Consider the following 17,742-nt stretch of genomic DNA (forward strand, 5'->3'; position numbering starts at 1 on the left):
TTGTCTCCAAGGAAATTTTGAAAAAAAATGGAGGAACAAGGAGGAAATGCAGGTCCTTTTAAGCTTTAAAAGGCAGAGGGGAAACCTTCCTTACCTGTCCCCCTGCCCCGCTCTCGTGCAGATAGAGCTCCCCTCACTGTGTCAGTCTACCTTAACCCTTCTCTATGGACGAGGCTCAGGAGACCTCCAATGGATGGACTATGGGCTGTCCTCTTATTAAAGCTTGTCTCGCCCTGTTGTGCGCATACGTACGATCACGTACTCCTTTGGTGCTGCATAAATAGCACTCAGCTACTTTTTGAAACATTCACCACAGCATTTTTCCTTCCCCTTGTTTGTAATTTTGCTGCTGCTATTTGTGCGATTTACAGAAGTTGTTTTTATTCCTCAGAGCTTTCAACGCAATTAAAGAAAACAGAGAGTGAATGCTCAAGTAGTTGAGAAGAATGGAAGAGGTAAAAGACGAACAGAAAGGCAGAAGTACCACAAATTACTCCTAAAGAGGAAAGAATAAAATAAAGCTTGTCTTCAACGTGCTCTAACAGGCACCATTCTGGGTTCACTTTGTGACAAATCATCGTAGGTTTAGTGGGGAGCCAGACAGTAACATCTAAACAATATGAACATCCAATTTAAGAAAACAGCAATCACTTGTCTATTGTAAACTTCAAAGTCACGCTGTATTTACAATACCCAGTTGTGCAAATAAGTTGGTAAGCTGTGATACGCCCTGCTGGCACTGACCACTTGTATGCCAGGATTTTTCACACCCGAGAGGAAAAAAGGAAAACAAACACTTGAACAGATTCTGGTTTGGGATTTTTAACTGTTTCATCTTGACCTTTGCATGCACATATGTGTGCCTAAGTGCACAAACATACCACATCTAACCTTTGCAGCAAGAAGCTGACATGTTGGCTCACAGGCTCTGTCCTCATTTTGACCCTGTTAACCTCAGTTGAAGTTGTTGGAACTTGCTAAGGCTACTAATCCAGGTCCATACCAAAGCCACCTGACTTCTTCACCCTCAAATTCACGTCCCTTCCCATCTGCTCTGCATTTCAAAACCTGGAATTAAGCAAGCCTGCAGTAGATGTGCATGTTGAAATGCACCAACCCTGAAATGGCTATTGCTTTCTGCTTTGTAGTTTCCTTGTTGCCCAATAGCTCTGTCACTAGCCTTTTTTTTTTTCTTGACCACCACTTTTTTTTCAGTACAATCTCTCTGAGAAAAAAAGAGAAGGTGGGATCTCAAAAACACCCTTAATAATGGAGTTATAAGGCCTTTTCTTTTTTAGAAGGTACGGTAAGACACAGCCCTAGATGACACACACCCAATAAACAGGCAAAAATTTGCCAATTCTTGTTCTGTGATACACACCCATTGAACATTTTGGGTGGAGAACCTCCAAGGTCAAGCTCAGTTCTTTAAAAATATTTCCATTTCTTGTATACAGATGAGGAGGCAAAATGTCATAGTTCCTAAACCTCGGTAGCCTTTTCTATTTCTAGTGCAACCGTACCTAAGTTTCCCAGAAGACATCTGTGTTTTATTATGCAAAATATTGTACCAATGGTGAAATTTAATATAACCCTCGCGTTGCAGACCATCAATTTGCTTAAGTTGCCATTGCTTCCTTGTCTATTTGTAGGTATATTATCTACTTGCTAGCCCACTGCTGGGCTAACTGAGGTAGGTGGCAAGGGTCTCTCCTTTGCACTATTTTTGCCTCAATCTGTATTTATTTTTCTGCACCATTTTTAGACCATTTCTCATCTTAAACCAGGAAATGTTCAAGTACTGTGAACTGAATTCACACATTCAAAGTCAGTTTCTCAGCATATAACTTTTCCATTTCTGCCAATGATTTTGCTTGATGCTTAAGGGATTTTTAACACTAGCATGAGTGAAGCAGAAGCCATAAGGCAACGTTAAACAAGTTCTGCATGTGTCCCAAGCCAGCATACATGCCAGGCATGCTTTCAAGAGCCATTGCTCTGAAAAAATGCAGTTCACAGAGGCTTGCATTGGGCTGGTGGAAGGTCACCACCAGCATGTGGGTCAGGTCAGCCCTTCAACAGACTCAGATCTGTGTATCTGGGCTAGGCAGATCTCATGTGGTTCCTTCCCTGCATTCCTCTCCACAACTGCACCTTCAAGATTTTGGGCTTGCTTCCCCATCGACCAGGCAGTTCAAAGGCCCACACTCTGCAGTAAAAGTTAAGGACATGTGCCTCCAGCCCAGCCATCACCTTTCTATATTTTTCCCTTCACTTCAAATGCCCACTGAATCTCCTTTCCCACATGAAGAACTTGTCCTACGTGCATTCACCCCTCCAGAACAAATGATTTGGAATAAAGGTGCAGTCTTGCACTAACAATTGCATTAACTATTCCGCTGAGACAAAAGATGAGTCAACAACAGCTTTTCAGATACGGAAGAACTTTTAGTTTCTACTGCCAAAATTATTTTCTCATCAGGGCTTGTCTTCCACAAAGCGACCTGACCCAAAGGTGTTGGTACCTGCAACCAGGTGACTCAAGGCAAAGCATCGACATAGTATTGGACATCGTTCGGTATGGGGGACGTCAGAGAGGAGAAAGAAGAAACCAGACAAGTGATGCTGATAAGAATTTCTTTTTATGTTATTCCAATAAAAAATACATTCATACAGAAATATAACAATCTTGCAAAAAACAATTTCAAATAAAATCTTGTAAAACAAAATTTTTACAAAAATCTTACAAAGAGATTCTTTAGATAACAGGGTGCTTCAAAAACAAAAAAAGAAATTTCACTAATAGAAACTTTTTCTTCTTAAATTTCAAGCAAAAATGTTTTATTTTTATTTTTCAGCTTGATTGAGGCTCAGTTATCACCTGAACAAAATGTACTTGCTTATTAAGAAAATTACAGGCATTTGACATATGGCACACAGCCCCACCCCATCCACACAAGTCTGATGGTATTTCACAATTGAGACAAGCCAGTGCAAGTTTAATTTTTTTTTTTTGTTTGGGGTTGTTTGCTTTTTTTTTTTCTTTGTTTGTTTGGTTGGTTTTGCTTTTGTTTACTTTCTTGTTTATAAGAATTATGACTAAGCCAAGAACAATGCAAACAAGGAGTTAAAAACACAACAAAACCCAACCCTAAAGAGAATTCCACTTTCTGAGAAATTTTGTTTGGTTTGGGGAAGAAAAAAAAAGTGCATTTTCAGGCAATTTAAACAAAAAATGAAATGAGAATGATTTAAGCCTGTGTGTTCCTTAGAACCAGATCACTTGCATATACTTTTTTTTTAAACCACTTATCTACATACATTTCCAGGAAGATATACCAAAATATTAGCATAGTAAGCAAGATCAATAATAAATAGAAAAAGAAACAGGTCACATGTTTCATTGCATCGACTGTAGTGAGCTGGTTTAAAAAAAAAAAAATACTGCTTTTGGACAGACTATTTCTACTCTAGGAAAAAAACAGTCTTTATTTTACCTGAACTATGTAAAATTAGAGCTCAACCACCACGACGACTAGCTCACTCACAGGCCCTCCAGGAAGCTGGAAGGCCAAAAGCCGAGTGTACTTCATCTGCACACAGCTAATATCTTTCAGCATGCCAATATTCGGTTCATATCATTCTTAAATGGCCACAGATACGCTATTCCAGACAACCTAATAACTACAAAACACAGTCAGCAGTCTGAGAAGGACTGAATGCCAACAAAGCCTTTAGCATACTATTAAGCTAAAGGTAAACACTCTAAAAATGCTAGATTTTAATTAACTGTATCTTTCATTTATTTGTCTCCTTAATGACCGTATTGCAGGGAGGGGGGAGAGGGAATATTTTGATGGGCTGTGGCATTTTCTAGCTATGTGTTCTAATCTTTTTCCTTTTAAAAAAAATATTTATATATTATCTATATATATACACACATACACAGACTGTACACACAAATATACATACACAATTATTTTTCTGCCCACTTTTTAAAAAAAAGTAATATAGTTTCTTTCTGTATGACCAACAGATAGCTAGATATATAGATGTGAAACTTGTGCCTTTTAAGCAAATACATCTTTTAATACTTCTGTATCTTTAATATGTATGAAAACTTGACATATTAAGTACAGTTGGGGTGTGTATATACACAGTTGTTGTGCAAGGTCAATATAAAAAAAGTCTCAAGGTGGCAGAACTGGTCAGGTATTCAATTGGCATATGCATTATATTGTAACACAGTCAAATTGTCTAAGTGAAACAAATACTGTACTGACATGAACGACTTTTCTCTATATTTGTCTTTGTGAAGGAGGACCCTGGAAGTAACCTTTGTTTCCCCTCATATTATACATTTGATACAGTACAATGCCAGGTGAAAAGAGAGCCTTAATAAAGCATGCATCACCCATACCCCTGTATAAGACCCCCTACAAGAGAAGGTCACTTGCATAAGGCACCATTATTAAGGTCAACAGTGCATTAACAGCTAGAAAACCAGAAGTTAGTCCTCAAGGCATAAATAAGAGAAAAATTAGCTGCATGAGAAAAATCAGTTTCTAACCAATAGTGGTTTTATCCACCCAACAGAAAAAATTATTCATGTTCCATACATTATGTAACATTAGACCAATTGTATTTTAGCTGCTCTTAACTGGAATCAAAACTGCAGTCCTGATTAAAGAATGGAAAAGCATATAGTTCCCCAGAACCATGCAATAACCTTTGTATTATAATGAAAAGTTATAGTTGTGTTACATTTGTAAATACACAGCTTATACAATGGATTACAAATGAGCTCTGTAGCAAGTAAAACAAGCTACTTGACACATTGCACGTTTAATAGCTGCACCAGACACCTAAAGCTCCTCTCACACAGGAACGGGGAGGTCCCCCATCTCCATTCTGGCATCCTGACTCTTTTTATTCCCCCCTTTCCCTCTCCGTTTTCCCTCTAAAAAGGTGCAGACACCCCTCCCCCCACCCCTTGGAAATGATTGGTGGTCGTCCCATCTCATGAGATATTCCTCACATACAAGACATTCAGACTATTTTTTTTCTCTTACAGTTATAAAACAACCACAAGAAAAAAAATGTGCCTCAGCATACAGTCATCAAGAGATCCTCATCGCATACAGTCGCCCAATCATTAACATTCTCAGTGCACATGCTCACGGCAAAGGCTTAGGAGCCACTCAGAAGGTTAGATACCAGTGTATGAGTCCAGGAAACCCCAAACATCACGCACCGCGGTTGCTATGCCGTTTCTTACATGACTTATTAGCCCTCAAAAGACCTTCAAGGAAGTGAGGTCCTGGAGGCAACTGGGTAGGGTGCAAAATGGCATGCTTTGGCTGGAACACGCATCCCTCCGCTCAAGGCTCTTCAACCTTGACGCCTCTTAGCCCGCAGGATTCACCTCTTGACCCATTCAGAGGTGTCTCTTCATGTGAAGGGCCAGGTGGTCAGACCTGGAAAAACACCTGCAAGGCAAGAGTCAGGTTGCGCGTTAGCCCACGGTTGCTGGCACGCAGGACGCGGTACGCGTGGGTGAGGCACCCCCCTCGCTCTGCCACTCCAAAACACGGCTGGCGGAGGAGGGATTTGGCATTCCCTGGATACACGGGAGGACTCAAAGTGTCTGTGGGCACCCGGGAGCTCTGCAGATGAGTGGCAACACTAGGGACTTCTCAGCACTCATCTGCAACACCAGGCTACAAACCACATCCCAAAGATCAGCAAAATGGAAGGGTTTTTTTCCAGTCCAAATATACAATAATCCCTTAAAAATACCAGACACAGTTGTGTTCCCAAATGATTCCCTCGTATGTGAGAAGCAGGCTAGACTCACTCTCCAACAAGCATTAAAAGTAACTACTTAAAAAGGTGCATTTCAGTCACGTACCTGTCACAGTGACTACATTTAAAAGGCTTGGCACCAGTGTGCTTTCTGAAGTGTCTGGTTAATTCATCACTTCTTGCAAAACGCCACTCACACCCTTCCCATGAACATCTGTAAGGCTTTTCCCCTACAAAGAAAGCAGATTACACATTAGTCACGACTTCATTCAAGGAAAGATAGGTGCTATCCCATTCATTTTCTACGCAAACCTTTTCCACCCCCCAAAGACAGCCAGTTTTATTCAACCTATCTGAATGCTTCAGAACACGTAGGCAAAGAAGGCTTGCAAAATTCATCCGCATGATTCCTACTTAACTATTTTGATGCAATCGCACATCAAATAATCTCATTCTTATTAAAAAAAAAAAAAAAAAAGCGATTAAACAGGCTCGCAAGAAACAAAGAAATCCAACCTTCTACCATTCCTGTTCATCCATAATGGCAGCCTTACTCCCAAACAGGTATCGTTCACCTCAGAAAGGTGATTAAAGACAGCACAGCTAGGCTCCAGAATGCAATTAGGCTACCATATTGCATCAAAGTCCTCTGTCACTCACTCATCTGCCTAACACGCAAACTCCTTTCTGCTGAGCCACATATTCTTGGAAAAGCCTGCGCACCACTTTGAACACTGCTATTTCAGCATTCAAGAAATACCACTTCCATTCGCAGGAACGTTCTCAGCCAGACAGCACTAGGACAACAGTTCTGCAATACTTCTGAGGCCAGCAGCTATTTATGTCTGCTCAACCACCATGGTTTCAGTGGAAGTTGTTCTTTCCTCTTGAAATAATCTTGTTTTATCTGACTTCTGCATGACAATGGAAGTACCCAAGCTTGCTCAGACTTCCCATAAAAGCCACAAAATGCTGAGCTCATGAGTCAAAAAAAGGATCTTTTCCTTGAATTCTCTTCCCACATTTTCGGGAAAAAAACCACTCCATACAGGCCTTTGGATTAATACAGCAAGAATGTCAGGCCAATTCCTCACGTTAAGCGATGACTATTGAGCCAAGGCGCAGTTCTACACATCTAACTGCTGTCATAAAGAAATGTCAAACAATAATGCTCAAACAAGCAAACCAGCACGCTACTTCAACCATAAAATATTTATAAAAGCCCTGAAGTGTCTATCTTCCTCACTTTCTTTCCCAATAACACACAGGATTGTTATTTTTAGTTCAGGTTCCATAACAATAAAATGCTCTTGCTTAGTGTTCTGGGATGAAATTATACAATAAATCACACATCTGTAAGTCCAATTAGGCAGACACGTTACAAGGACTACAATACACTGTGGCTTTCCAAGATTTTTGCCAACAATGATAGCACACAAAACTGTTAAATGATTTACAACCATAGCTATGCTTTCTATAACCAAGGCCTTGGGATGTCTGATTGGATAGACCCAACGTAGACTGAAGCGTGAAAACAAGCTCTTACAGTATTTGGTGATCTGACCAATTTTTGGATATGACATTCCTTTTTTTTGCAAAAAAATTTGAGCTTGCTTTTGCTTTAGAAATAAATGCCAACAAAGCTCTAGTGTCTATTTTGGCGAGACCTTTGCTCCCGAAGACCGCACGCCTGCTTCCCAACTATTGCCTACTTAGACGAGCAGCTCCCATTTGCTGTGACAGCGGACTAAGCTACCACCAACTGTCTTGGCTTCAGCTCACTTCCGAAAAGAACGAGGAAGTGATGTCGTCCATGCTGGTAAACCTCTGCTCCTATTACATCATCTCTCCAAACCTGGGTTCCCACCCAGTGATTGTGTAACGCTGTGACACTGTCAGGGGTATTCCCTACAGTACTTGCCAACTCTTAATAAGCATACGGTTACTAACCTGTATGAGTGCGCTGATGTGCTTTCAGATGTGAACTTTTGGTGTAAACTTTCCTGCAACCGTTAAAATGACACCTGTGAACACGCCTTCTGCCATCTGGCGAGGTGTCACCATTGGTGGGTGTACCTTTTTCTGCAGTCTTTCCAGCGGTACCGGTACGAATTTTCCCCGGTGAAGGCAACTCACCCGGCGTACAATTCCATAGCTGGGAAGAAGGCTCCTTGCTCAGCTCAGGAGATGAAGGGGGAGTGGAAGTGACAGACGAACTCAAGTTTCCTGAACTGGCTAAAACATCGCTTATAGGGTCAGAGGTAAACTTTGTCGTGGGCGAGAGTTCCTCGGAGCTGTCTGAAGATTCGCTGCTCACGTCAGAATTTAAACTGTTGGTCTCTAAGTTCTGACTACTAAGATTGTCCTCTTTTGGGACACACGTGGTCTTCAGTTCAGATTCCTCCTTTTTCTCACGTGCCAGAATAATTTTGGTCCAGAGATCCTCTTGGCTATCAAATTTTATTTCAGACGCAGAAACATAGCAGGGCTCACTTTGAAGATACCGTTCCAGCTCCAAACACGTCTAAGTGAAAGAGAAGGAATTAAAAAGAGAAAAGTTACAAGCTTGCTTAAAAATAAACCCAATTGCATTTTACACTTCAAAAAGCAAGCAGGATTGTAGTATGTTCGACTTGAGGTTTCTAGGTTCAAAACAAATTAAAGGCTCCTCCAGCCGTAACTAGGTGACTGTTACGATGAAAAGAAATCAGTTTTCGAGACCTGGGCAGGAGTTCAAACGCACAGCTGAAGGTGCAAGTCAGCTTTGGTTTCCAAAATAGCATTCTAATGAGTAAGTCAAATTATCATCACTCTCATCACAAAATCTATGTTTTCAGGAGGCTGATGTTGAAAAGGACCATAGAGAACCACAACAAATCATTACACTTTGCTCTTGCGCCCAGTCTAATTTCAAGTTGTTTTGTATCTCTCTGACACAAACACAAGGCTGAAGGGACCCAACCGAACACAATGTGCTCTGACATGCAGTTAAAACCCCAACGCGGTGTCAGAAAACAAAGCCACATTTCAGCATGGCTGCGGAGCTGCCAGTCCGTCTTCTGGGGACATCAATGGAGCAGCAGACATCCTCCCATTTCCTGTGCATGAGAATGCAGCACACTCGACTTTCAAAGAATGTCATTTCCAAGTGTACTGGCATGCACACTGCGTACCTCCCGTGCGTGTTCGGAGGAACACGGGGAACTTCAACAGCAGGCGAAAGGGGAGAAAAAAAAAGTTCCACAATAGAAATGTTCTATTCTATAGGATGCAAAATGGGAAACTACTCTGAGGTCCTGCTGGGAGTCCCACAATGAACAAGAACTTTATCTACTGGCCAAGAGTGCAACTGTATGAGTCATCTCTCCCTTTCTTTCACGCAATGCCAAAGGAGACTTCCTTTTAAAACCCTGACCATCTGCCAAGAAAGTACTCTGTTCAAATATACATGCAACAGTACATGGACAACTTCCCCCCCCCTCCTCCACGCCAACCGCATTCCCTTCTACTCCATGAAACGAAACAAAACAAAAAACAAAACCATCCTAAAGGAGTGAAGCTGCGGGTTTTCAATTTCAATTCACCCTGCTGACTTCCTAGCCATTTTCAGAGCAGAACAAAAAAAAAAAAGAGGGTATGAACTGTTATGGCAACAAGCTGATGTTTTGGGATTATTCTTTCCACTATAGGAAATGATCCATATGGAAGCATTACGCAGAAAACGGACACACCAAGTTTCCATACCGAACTCTACTTATTTTAGCAAGATCATCTCTTCCAAGCCCAGTAGCAAAACCTGATCCCAAATGCCACACATTCCCCCTCGCAGCCCCTTCCCATCTGTCCAAGAGCAGAGCTGCCATGGGAGCAAGCTCCTTTCTCCCCCAGCACCGCTCAAGTAAACTGGGTCACATGTTCTGGCCAGGCTGGGAGTTTGGGCAAAAAAGGGAAGGAAAAAAAAAACCAACAAAACAACCAACAAACAAACGCCAAACCAAACCCACTGCTGCATGCAATATTTGTGTATTTGTCTATAATTAGGTAATTGGTTTGCAATGCAGGGCTAAAAACAACAAAGGTTTCGACAGGGACAACACAATAGTGTATTGATTTTCCACGAGAACAGGTAAAAAAGCGTTTATTAAGATCTCGTTAAACTTTCATATTCCCAGGTAATTTAAATTCCTCATTAGGCAGATTAGTGATGGGGACAGGGGTGAAGCTCTCTCCCAGTTTAAATGCCTCGGAAGGCTACCGGGAACGAGGGCTGGCCCTTCGCCAAAAGCCCAAATGCCTGAAGGAAACCACTTAGCTCCATTTCAATCACGTACTGTGCGGCTGCCTCTTTGAAAGGGGAAAAAAGAAAAAAACACACACACAAAAAAACAAGGCACGGCATACAATCGGTAGGCATGGGAAGGCTGTAACGCTTTGCATCGCAGCCTTCGCGGAAAGGCTGCGGGGATCTGATCCGGTCACCGGGCTGAACCGCGGCCCCGGCCCCAGCCCGGCCGCCGGGGTCAGTCCGGAAGGCGGAAAAGGAGGAAAAAAAAAAAAAAAAAAAAAAGGAAAGGGCAACGAAATATGTCCATTAAAGGGAAGGAGCCTGCGCTCTTCCTCCTTCCCGACCCAGCAGCTCGCAGAGGGATGGCTGTCATATGACTGACAACGCGCGGACGCGGCCAGGTCCCTGCGCTGGGGACAGCGACGTTACCCGCGCGCACACACACGCACACGCACCGGTGTGTGTGCACACGCGTGCCCACGCTCCCGCTGTGTCTTCCACCATCAGCAGGAAAAAAAAAATAATAATAGTAAAAAGGCCCACAGCAAGGCGGGGGAGCAGCCCCCGGGCAAGGCAGGGAGCTCGGGTGACAGGACCCAGCTGGGGAGCCCGGAGCCGGTACAAGCGCAAAAGTTTTGCCAGGACGCGGAGCCCTGCGCGGAGCCGTGCGCGGGGCGCGGAGCCGGCAGGCAGGGCCGGGCGGTGCGGACGGAGAGACCGCGGTGCGCGGCTCCTGACGCTCACCTCGGGACTCCTTCCCAAAAAAACAATCCCGTCTTATTTAAAACCGAAGCACCTGCTTCAAAATCATCCCTACACAACCGTGCTCGGCTCTCCCCGAACTCGGTGCTGACACTCGGGCGTTTGTTTTTTTTTTGTTGTTGTTTTTTTTTTTTTTCCTTTTTTAAATCCGCTTATCCTTTAATACGGCTTAAAAAAAAAAAAAAACAACACACACACCACCCCGACAACAACAACAACAACAACACGGTCGTTTACCTGTTGCCAGTATTCCTCCAGGGACGGCAAGGCTGAGAAGTAACCCGTGTCGTGCACAATCTGGAGTTCCTGGAAGATGCTGCACATTGGGAGAACATCCATGTCTCAAGTTGCAACAACAAAGTCAGTGCTGGTTACCAAAAATATAGATGCCTCCTTGATGGGCAGGGGCCGAGGGGTGTGTGCGGGGGGGTGTCAAACCTCTGTTCTGTTTCCAAGCCCCCCCCCCTTCCTCCAGAGAAGAAAAAAAAAATAATTGTATATATATATAGGTATATATTAATTCCTTGAGGAGCTCGGGGAGGAAAAAAGACCCAAAGTTTCATGCAAAGTTTAATTGCACAGCAAGGCAGGACGTCTCCCGAGGCGGCCGCGGCGGCTCTCCCCTCCCGCGGCCGGCGGAGGACACTTGCGCAGGAGCGGACTCAATATTTGCAAACACGGCGCTGGCTGCAAATGTCACCCCCTGCAAAACTTCCCTATTCAAAGCTCTGCCCGGCCGCGCCGCCGCCCCCGCCCCCCGCGCCCTCCCCCGCCCCGCGTGATCCCGTGACGCCGCCTGCCGCCGCGGCCCAATCCCCGCCGCGCGCCCCGCGCCCCGCGTGCCAATGATGTCAGAGCCGCCCAATCGCCGCCCGGCAGGCATCGCGGCTCCTCCTGGCGTGACCGAGCCTGGCCGTGACGGCTCCCGCCATTGGTCCGATTCGAAATTCTCCCCCTCCTGATTGGCGAGCTGGGCGGCAGGCTATTTTTAGCAGGGTATATAAAGCGGGGAAGCGGCTGCTTTTTCGGAAGGGGAGGTGTGTGCTCGGGAGGAGGCTGCGCGCGCGGGGGAGGGGAGCAGAGCAGAGCAGGCGGCCGCGCGGTGCTGTGCCGGCAGTGGGCGCGCGGGGCGCTGCGGGGCCGCCCGCGCTGTCCGGGGGCCGCGGAGGGAGCCGGGGGGCGGCCCCGCGGCCGGAGAATCGTCGCCGCAGCGCGCGGCCTCCCCGCGGGACGGTCCTGCTGCGGGGGGCAGTGGCTGCCTGGCGGTCCCCGGGCCCTCGGCGGCCTCGGGGTGTCCGGTCTTACCCGGGGTCACCGTGAACCCCCCGTGTCACCCTCCCCGCAAGGCTTCAAGGTGAAGTTCGTGTACTCTGTGAGTGTCCTGAGTGGCGCTTCCCCAGTGAGCCGGAGGGCTGAAAAGTTACTTACTTTTGTTTGTCCCCCAAGGGACAGCCGAGGCCCTCGTTGGCACCTCACTGGGGAAGCTGAGTCCTGGAGCCAAAGAGGATGGCCACGGTGGATCTTCCGCAGCCACCCTAGGCCTAGGTAGAACCGCGGGCCTGCCCCTGGCCTGCGCTGTTGGACAGTGCTTCTCCAAGAACAGTTCCTTCTTTGGTGCCTCCTTCCACCCAAGCACAGATCCTTATTTGAGTGTCAGTATCAGAGCACCAGCTTTTTTAAGGCTAGACCTGTCAACAATACAGATTCCTTAATGTAATTTAAGAAAATGTGGTTGTTCGCTTTCCAAAGGAGTGTCCAGCACATGGAACAAACACTCCTAATGTGTTTCTTTAATAAAAGAACTCCTAATTTTCCGCTGATGCTTCTGTCATAATCTCTGCTCTGTTATTTCCATTTCCCCACTTTTCTCTGTATCTGTTGCTAGTTACCTACAGATGGTAACTAAAGTGTTTAATGTTTGTTTGTTCTGCCTACTGTCTTCTGTGAGCTAGTGACTGCAAGTGTGAAAATGTCAGTCTAACCTTCTGTCCCTTAGCCCCTCATAAACTTAATATGGTGATTCTGTAAACAAACAATGGTTGAGTTTTTCTCTGTCTATGGAAAAAAAAAAAAGCCTACGGTCAATTAGAGCATTATTTTATGTTTAGAAAAACAGACCAATGCTGAAGACTCAAAACATCTAAATCCAGCGAACTAAGCACACTTGGTTTAGTCAGTAGTTCTTTACTTGGCTTCGCGTGGCCAAACACATAAATGCATATCCAAAATCACCTTGTGGACAGCAGATAGGCTTGTGTCTACTTGTGGCCAAAATGAGATCCTCTGAGGAAAAGTGCAGAGAAAAAAAAAAGCCCACTGAAGTAGGTGAATTACACACCTTACTTGAGCCTAGTTTTAGTTCTGTAGAGTTAAATATTTCGTGGCCTGGAATGCGGTGTGGTCTCCAGTCAAATATAACCTGGTAACATAACTGGAAATCATTTGTGTTTGTTTTACTGCCTTTGGAGAAGATTTTATTTTCAAACATAGTGATGGTGAATGCAACTGTCCCCTCTTTCTATTTTACACTTGCCCCTTTTTAGTTGTGTTTCATGTAAGAGAGATCTGGGCTTGTCAGACACTGGGTGAGATTTACTGTGCCCGTGTGGAGTTTGAGGCATAAGGATCTGGTTTTGCATGGTTATTTTCAGATGGGCAGTATGTCCCAGAGAACGACAACTGGGGATAGCAGATGCAAATCAATGGAGGTGCAATGTTAAAAAGAAAGTTCCTTTAACAAAATGCAATTTCAGTTAACAAGTCAGATTTTCTGTGCTTCTGCCAGTCTGTGATTGGTTGAGCGGGCTGAAGATTATTGCCATAGGAAAAAATAAACCAAATTAAAGAAAACCATGCCGTGGATGTGACTATGGTGGAGTAAAAGCTGTTTAAGTTATATCCTGATTAAATGCTGACTTTGATTAGGCCATTATCAATGGATGTTTTGAATAAAATTGAAATAAGTGTCACTGGATATGTTAGTTCTATGTTACAACTGTATTAACAAATTTTAATCTTAAGTAACAAAAAAACATCATTTGAACTAAAGGTCAATCCCAGGCAAGAAAGAATGGGTAAGACTGTAGAGTGAAGTAGACAGAAGTAGTGTTTTTACCCGGTATATTTATAATCGGGAATTAAAATGAAATGGTGAGTCAATAACATGCTGTGGGTTAGGAGGCTGTTCCATGGAATGCAAGCTGAAGGGAAAATACTGGCACTAATAGCAGCCAGGTGGAACGAAGGGATGGCGTGTGAGTTGAAGGAAATTTATTGTAGTCTGTGGAGGATAATAAACATTAGGATAAATTTTAATAGGACCCAAAATGAAGGAAAACGAAACTATGAACAAGTGGAGGTAGTTGAAGATATAATTTAGTCCCTAGTGACTTTCTTCAAAATATACGTACTAGTAAGGTTTCAAATATCCATTTTATACCAGTGGGATTTTTTTTGAATCATGCCCCAGGGTGGAATTTACCTTGAAAACCTTAAAAACATGTTCTAACTTAAAAAAAACCCAAACCAAAATCAGTCAGTCCCTTGGGACTACACCACTTTATTTAGACGTGCCAACCAGAGACAGAGACCACCTGATTTAGGGCAGAGGCGTCTTCATTTGTGGTAGTGGTGAAGGATGCAGAAGGATGTGTACTGAATGGGCAGTAGGGAAGGGAAGGGGTAGGGAAGAAATACAGCTATTGAGCTCCTTGGATAAATTTCTTGTGACTGCCGTACAGCTAATTCAGCATGTGTGCCCTTGATTATGGAGAGGTAGTCGCAGATTTACTTCCCATCCTGTAAATGTTCTGTGTGTTTTTAACTCTGTATGATCTAGGTAATTTATAAAAGTAGCAAAAATTAGTACAAATTATGTAGGATTACTCCAAATGTCAGTGCTCTGCCTGCAGAGTTGCATAACAGGTTTTAAGCAGGGCTGTCCACAATTTAGGATAATCAGCCAATTTACCCCTTTAAAGGCTGCTGATTTACAAATATGTGCAGAGAAAAAAAGCCCTGCATGCTTTAATTTTTTTTTTTGTTCATTAATTTTAATAAGGTTCTGTCTGAAAAGCTATATTGCCACATTAAGTGCCCCACCACTTCTCCGTGGTAACCGCTTTTGTCAGAGATGGTGGACTGTTCCTGGAAAATCTGCTCTCCGGCATAGCGGGCGACAGACGGTATTTTCCAGGTGGGCTGAGCTCCACATGAGGCAGGGGGAGCACCTGTTCTGTTCTTAGAATATTCATGCATTTTTAGAGGACATATTAACTTGCTCTGCACTGTATTCAGTGCTGAGACTAAGAAGAGGAGAGAAAACATCCTGAGAGTGGTTCACATACGGCCAGATGCAGGGAGCTTAGATGAAATAGGCAGGAATCAATAGCTTGTGGTTTGATTAGGATAAATGGACTTTATTTGGGGAAAAAGAGAGAGAGAGTGTGTCAAGTGCATGAAAGCATTGTTGGTTAGCAGAGAACACTACTTGAAATTATCTGCTTCCGAGGTGGTAAGTTGCTAAATCGAAAACTAGCATGCAATGCGATTCTACCACTGATAAAGTAAATGCTCTTTGAGGATATATAAATAGAACTGTTACGAGTAGGCAGGCAAGTGGGGTGATTCCTGATCTGTCACTCTGTCAGAATTAGAGAATTACATTTCAGACCGTAAGCTAGCCTAAGACGGAGTGAAAAGCAAAAGAATTAAAAAAGAAATAATATCAAAAAATACAGTAAGGAAGAATTTGGGTAAGTGTGACCTGAACTTGTTCAGAAGACACAGAAAACAGTAGAGATGATGTGTTGCCCTGCAAATACTGGTAAACAATTAACCAGAATGGAGAGAAAAAATGGTTGTCATTAGCTAATGTGAACAGAACATGAACCAGTGACCCACAACTGAGTCAGAGAGGTGAGTGAGTGGAGTGAGTGTTTTGGTTTTTTTGTTGGTTTTTTTTTTTTTTTAACTGTTCACACAAAACCTGGAGCTATGTAATTTCTACAGTTTATCTGTTACGGAGCCTTGGAGTTCATGCTTTTAAGCTCCTGTTTCACTTTGGTATTCCTAGATGTGCCTAAACAATTGATGAGGTGTTGCCCTGGGAACTGGTCTGTGATCCCCGTCAGCATCCAGAAACAGCATTAGAATAAAAGGTATTGACAGAGAATCCTTTTTCATGCAGACATACTGTAGAATGTCTTTCTTAAGTCTGCATATACTCATCTTGAAGGCAATCGCATTTTCTGTTTCCATAACCGGCACTGGAAAGGTGGTTCTGTCTCTTGGTGCTGTAATTACGAGTAATGGTCCTCTAATTCCTGGCCTGTTTTCAACCAGTTTATTATACCTGTTTCCTCATGCGCCAGTGTTGTCTTTCTGCTTTAAATAGGTCTTTTTCCTCCCTGATGGTTACCTGCTGGACATATTTATGAACAAAATATATATTCACTTTCAGCTTTTTCTTGGGTGACTGTATTAGCAAAAAATTAGACCTTGTTTCCATAAGAGGCTCTGTTGAACAGTCCATTTAATAGTTCAGGAGAGTATTAGTAATAGTTGTAAGTCCTAATTGAGTAGGTATTTAATGGTTTCTCATATCTCAAATATCACTTACGTGTTTTAAAAGTATTTAAAAGCACTCATCCTATGCAGGGTAAATAAAAATTGCACTTAAAAAAGTTAACAGTTTTCATTTTTGTGGTATCGGAACTTTAGGATGACTGGTTTTCTAGCAGTGCATAAAACCCTCCATGATTTAGAAGACCTGAATTTCTATTCTTAAAAAAAAAAAATAAAATAAAAAAAGAATGAGGTAGCCTTCCATACTTTTATTTCTAAATGTGAGTAGCAAGTAAAAAGAAAAGCACACTTTCCTTGCAAATTATCTTTAGGAAAGATGGGGTTTAGGGTAAGCATCCTCATAAGAAGTAACAAATACAAGCAACTGGGACTTGTCTGATGTCAGGTTACTTGGCTGCTTTTAGGAAGTTTACTGACTGCTTCCCTAGGTGGAGGAGCAGAAATTGCTATGAATGATGGTGAAAAAAGCAGCTAGAGCTGAGGAAAAAAAAAAAAATCCCAAACCATTGTAACTGGATGTTCTGTCATTTTCATAGGACCATTTCTTCCTTTTTGCCGTTGCTAATTACTGACCGTTATTTAACAGTGCATTAAGCTGGGGAACTTAATTCAGACCAATTTTGGAAGCTGTGAGAAAAGGAACCCAACATGAACCCATCATTTTGTGGAGCGAGAGACTGGAGGACTAATGATGGTTAGAAATAGCTGGACCGTCTCACTAGCTGCTTGTGAGGCTTAGTATAGAATTAGATTGTAACTGTGAACTCTCATAGAAGAATTCAAAGAAGTATTTCTAAGCAGTGATGCCAATTAGACATGGGGCTGGCTTGCTCAGAGTGGTTGTGAAACTGCCTTTTCTGGGAATTAGTCACGGCAAGACTAGACAAGGAGTTGTGTGGAAGCCTCAGCCAAGAATGGCAGACCGTTGCTTGGAATGAACTACATGGCCCAGGATATCTTTTCCAACTCTGTTCTGACTTTACGTGAAGTGCATTATGTGGGTTGTAAGTTTTTTAAAGGGTTTCTCTCTTGTGTCACAGTACCCCTTTCTGTGGTGCATGGAAGGAAAAATCTGACCTGTTACTGCAACAATAGGGAGCTTTCCTATTAACGGGGCATGGGATGAACCTTTCAGCGCTTGCAACTTGACTTCTTTGTTCGGTGCCACGGCACAGGAGAGTGATCTAGTTGTGTCTCATTATAAGAAGTGGGAATCAGTGCTGATTTCCCTCCCCCACTATTAACATAAGCTGCAAAATTAGATATGGTGTCTGATGTACATATGGCCATACATACGTATTCAA

At 43.3% G+C, this 17,742-nt stretch overlaps 1 protein-coding gene and 1 long non-coding RNA gene across 4 annotated transcripts in view; one reads left to right on the forward strand and one right to left on the reverse strand.

Annotated features, from left to right (window-relative positions):
- Positions 1 to 2,623: 2,623 nt before the first annotated feature.
- On the reverse strand, positions 2,624 to 11,520 carry KLF6 (KLF transcription factor 6). 2 transcript variants are annotated; one of them, XM_086741943.1, is made up of 4 exons: positions 11,090 to 11,520; positions 7,942 to 8,329; positions 5,912 to 6,035; positions 2,624 to 5,489 (listed from the first exon to the last, which is right to left on the reverse strand). In XM_086741943.1, exons 1-4 carry the CDS (start codon positions 11,189 to 11,191, stop codon positions 5,438 to 5,440), a joined length of 666 nt encoding a protein of 221 aa, XP_086598069.1. In that variant the 5' UTR covers positions 11,192 to 11,520; the 3' UTR covers positions 2,624 to 5,437. The 2 variants fall into 2 exon arrangements, with proteins under 2 accessions (XP_086598069.1, XP_086598068.1); XM_086741942.1 differs by having other exon boundaries at positions 7,756 to 8,329.
- A 3,974-nt stretch (positions 11,521 to 15,494) lies between these two features.
- LOC147601585 (uncharacterized) overlaps positions 15,495 to 17,742 on the forward strand; it is a 66,402-nt gene continuing 64,154 nt past the window's right edge. For both annotated transcript variants that reach the window (XR_015257791.1, XR_015257790.1), the window contains exon 1: positions 15,495 to 15,769. This is a non-coding gene — a long non-coding RNA (uncharacterized LOC147601585). The remainder of the gene's footprint in view (positions 15,770 to 17,742) is intronic.

This window comes from Chlamydotis macqueenii, chromosome 2, assembly GCF_036417535.1.
Source record: "Chlamydotis macqueenii isolate bChlMac1 chromosome 2, bChlMac1.mat, whole genome shotgun sequence".
Taxonomy (NCBI): Eukaryota; Metazoa; Chordata; class Aves; order Otidiformes; family Otididae; genus Chlamydotis; species Chlamydotis macqueenii.

Bases quoted from the DNA above. Each gene is read 5' to 3' on its own strand.
- KLF6 (XM_086741942.1), bottom strand. From the start codon at position 11,191: ATGGATGTTCTCCCAATGTGCAGCATCTTCCAGGAACTCCAGATTGTG. The intron at 6,036-7,755 runs GTTAGTAACCGT...CTTTCTTTGTAG, and splicing joins ACATCAGCGCACTCATACAG to GGGAAAAGCCTTACAGATGT. The intron at 5,490-5,911 runs GTACGTGACTGA...CTTGCCTTGCAG, and splicing joins AAATGTAGTCACTGTGACAG to GTGTTTTTCCAGGTCTGACC.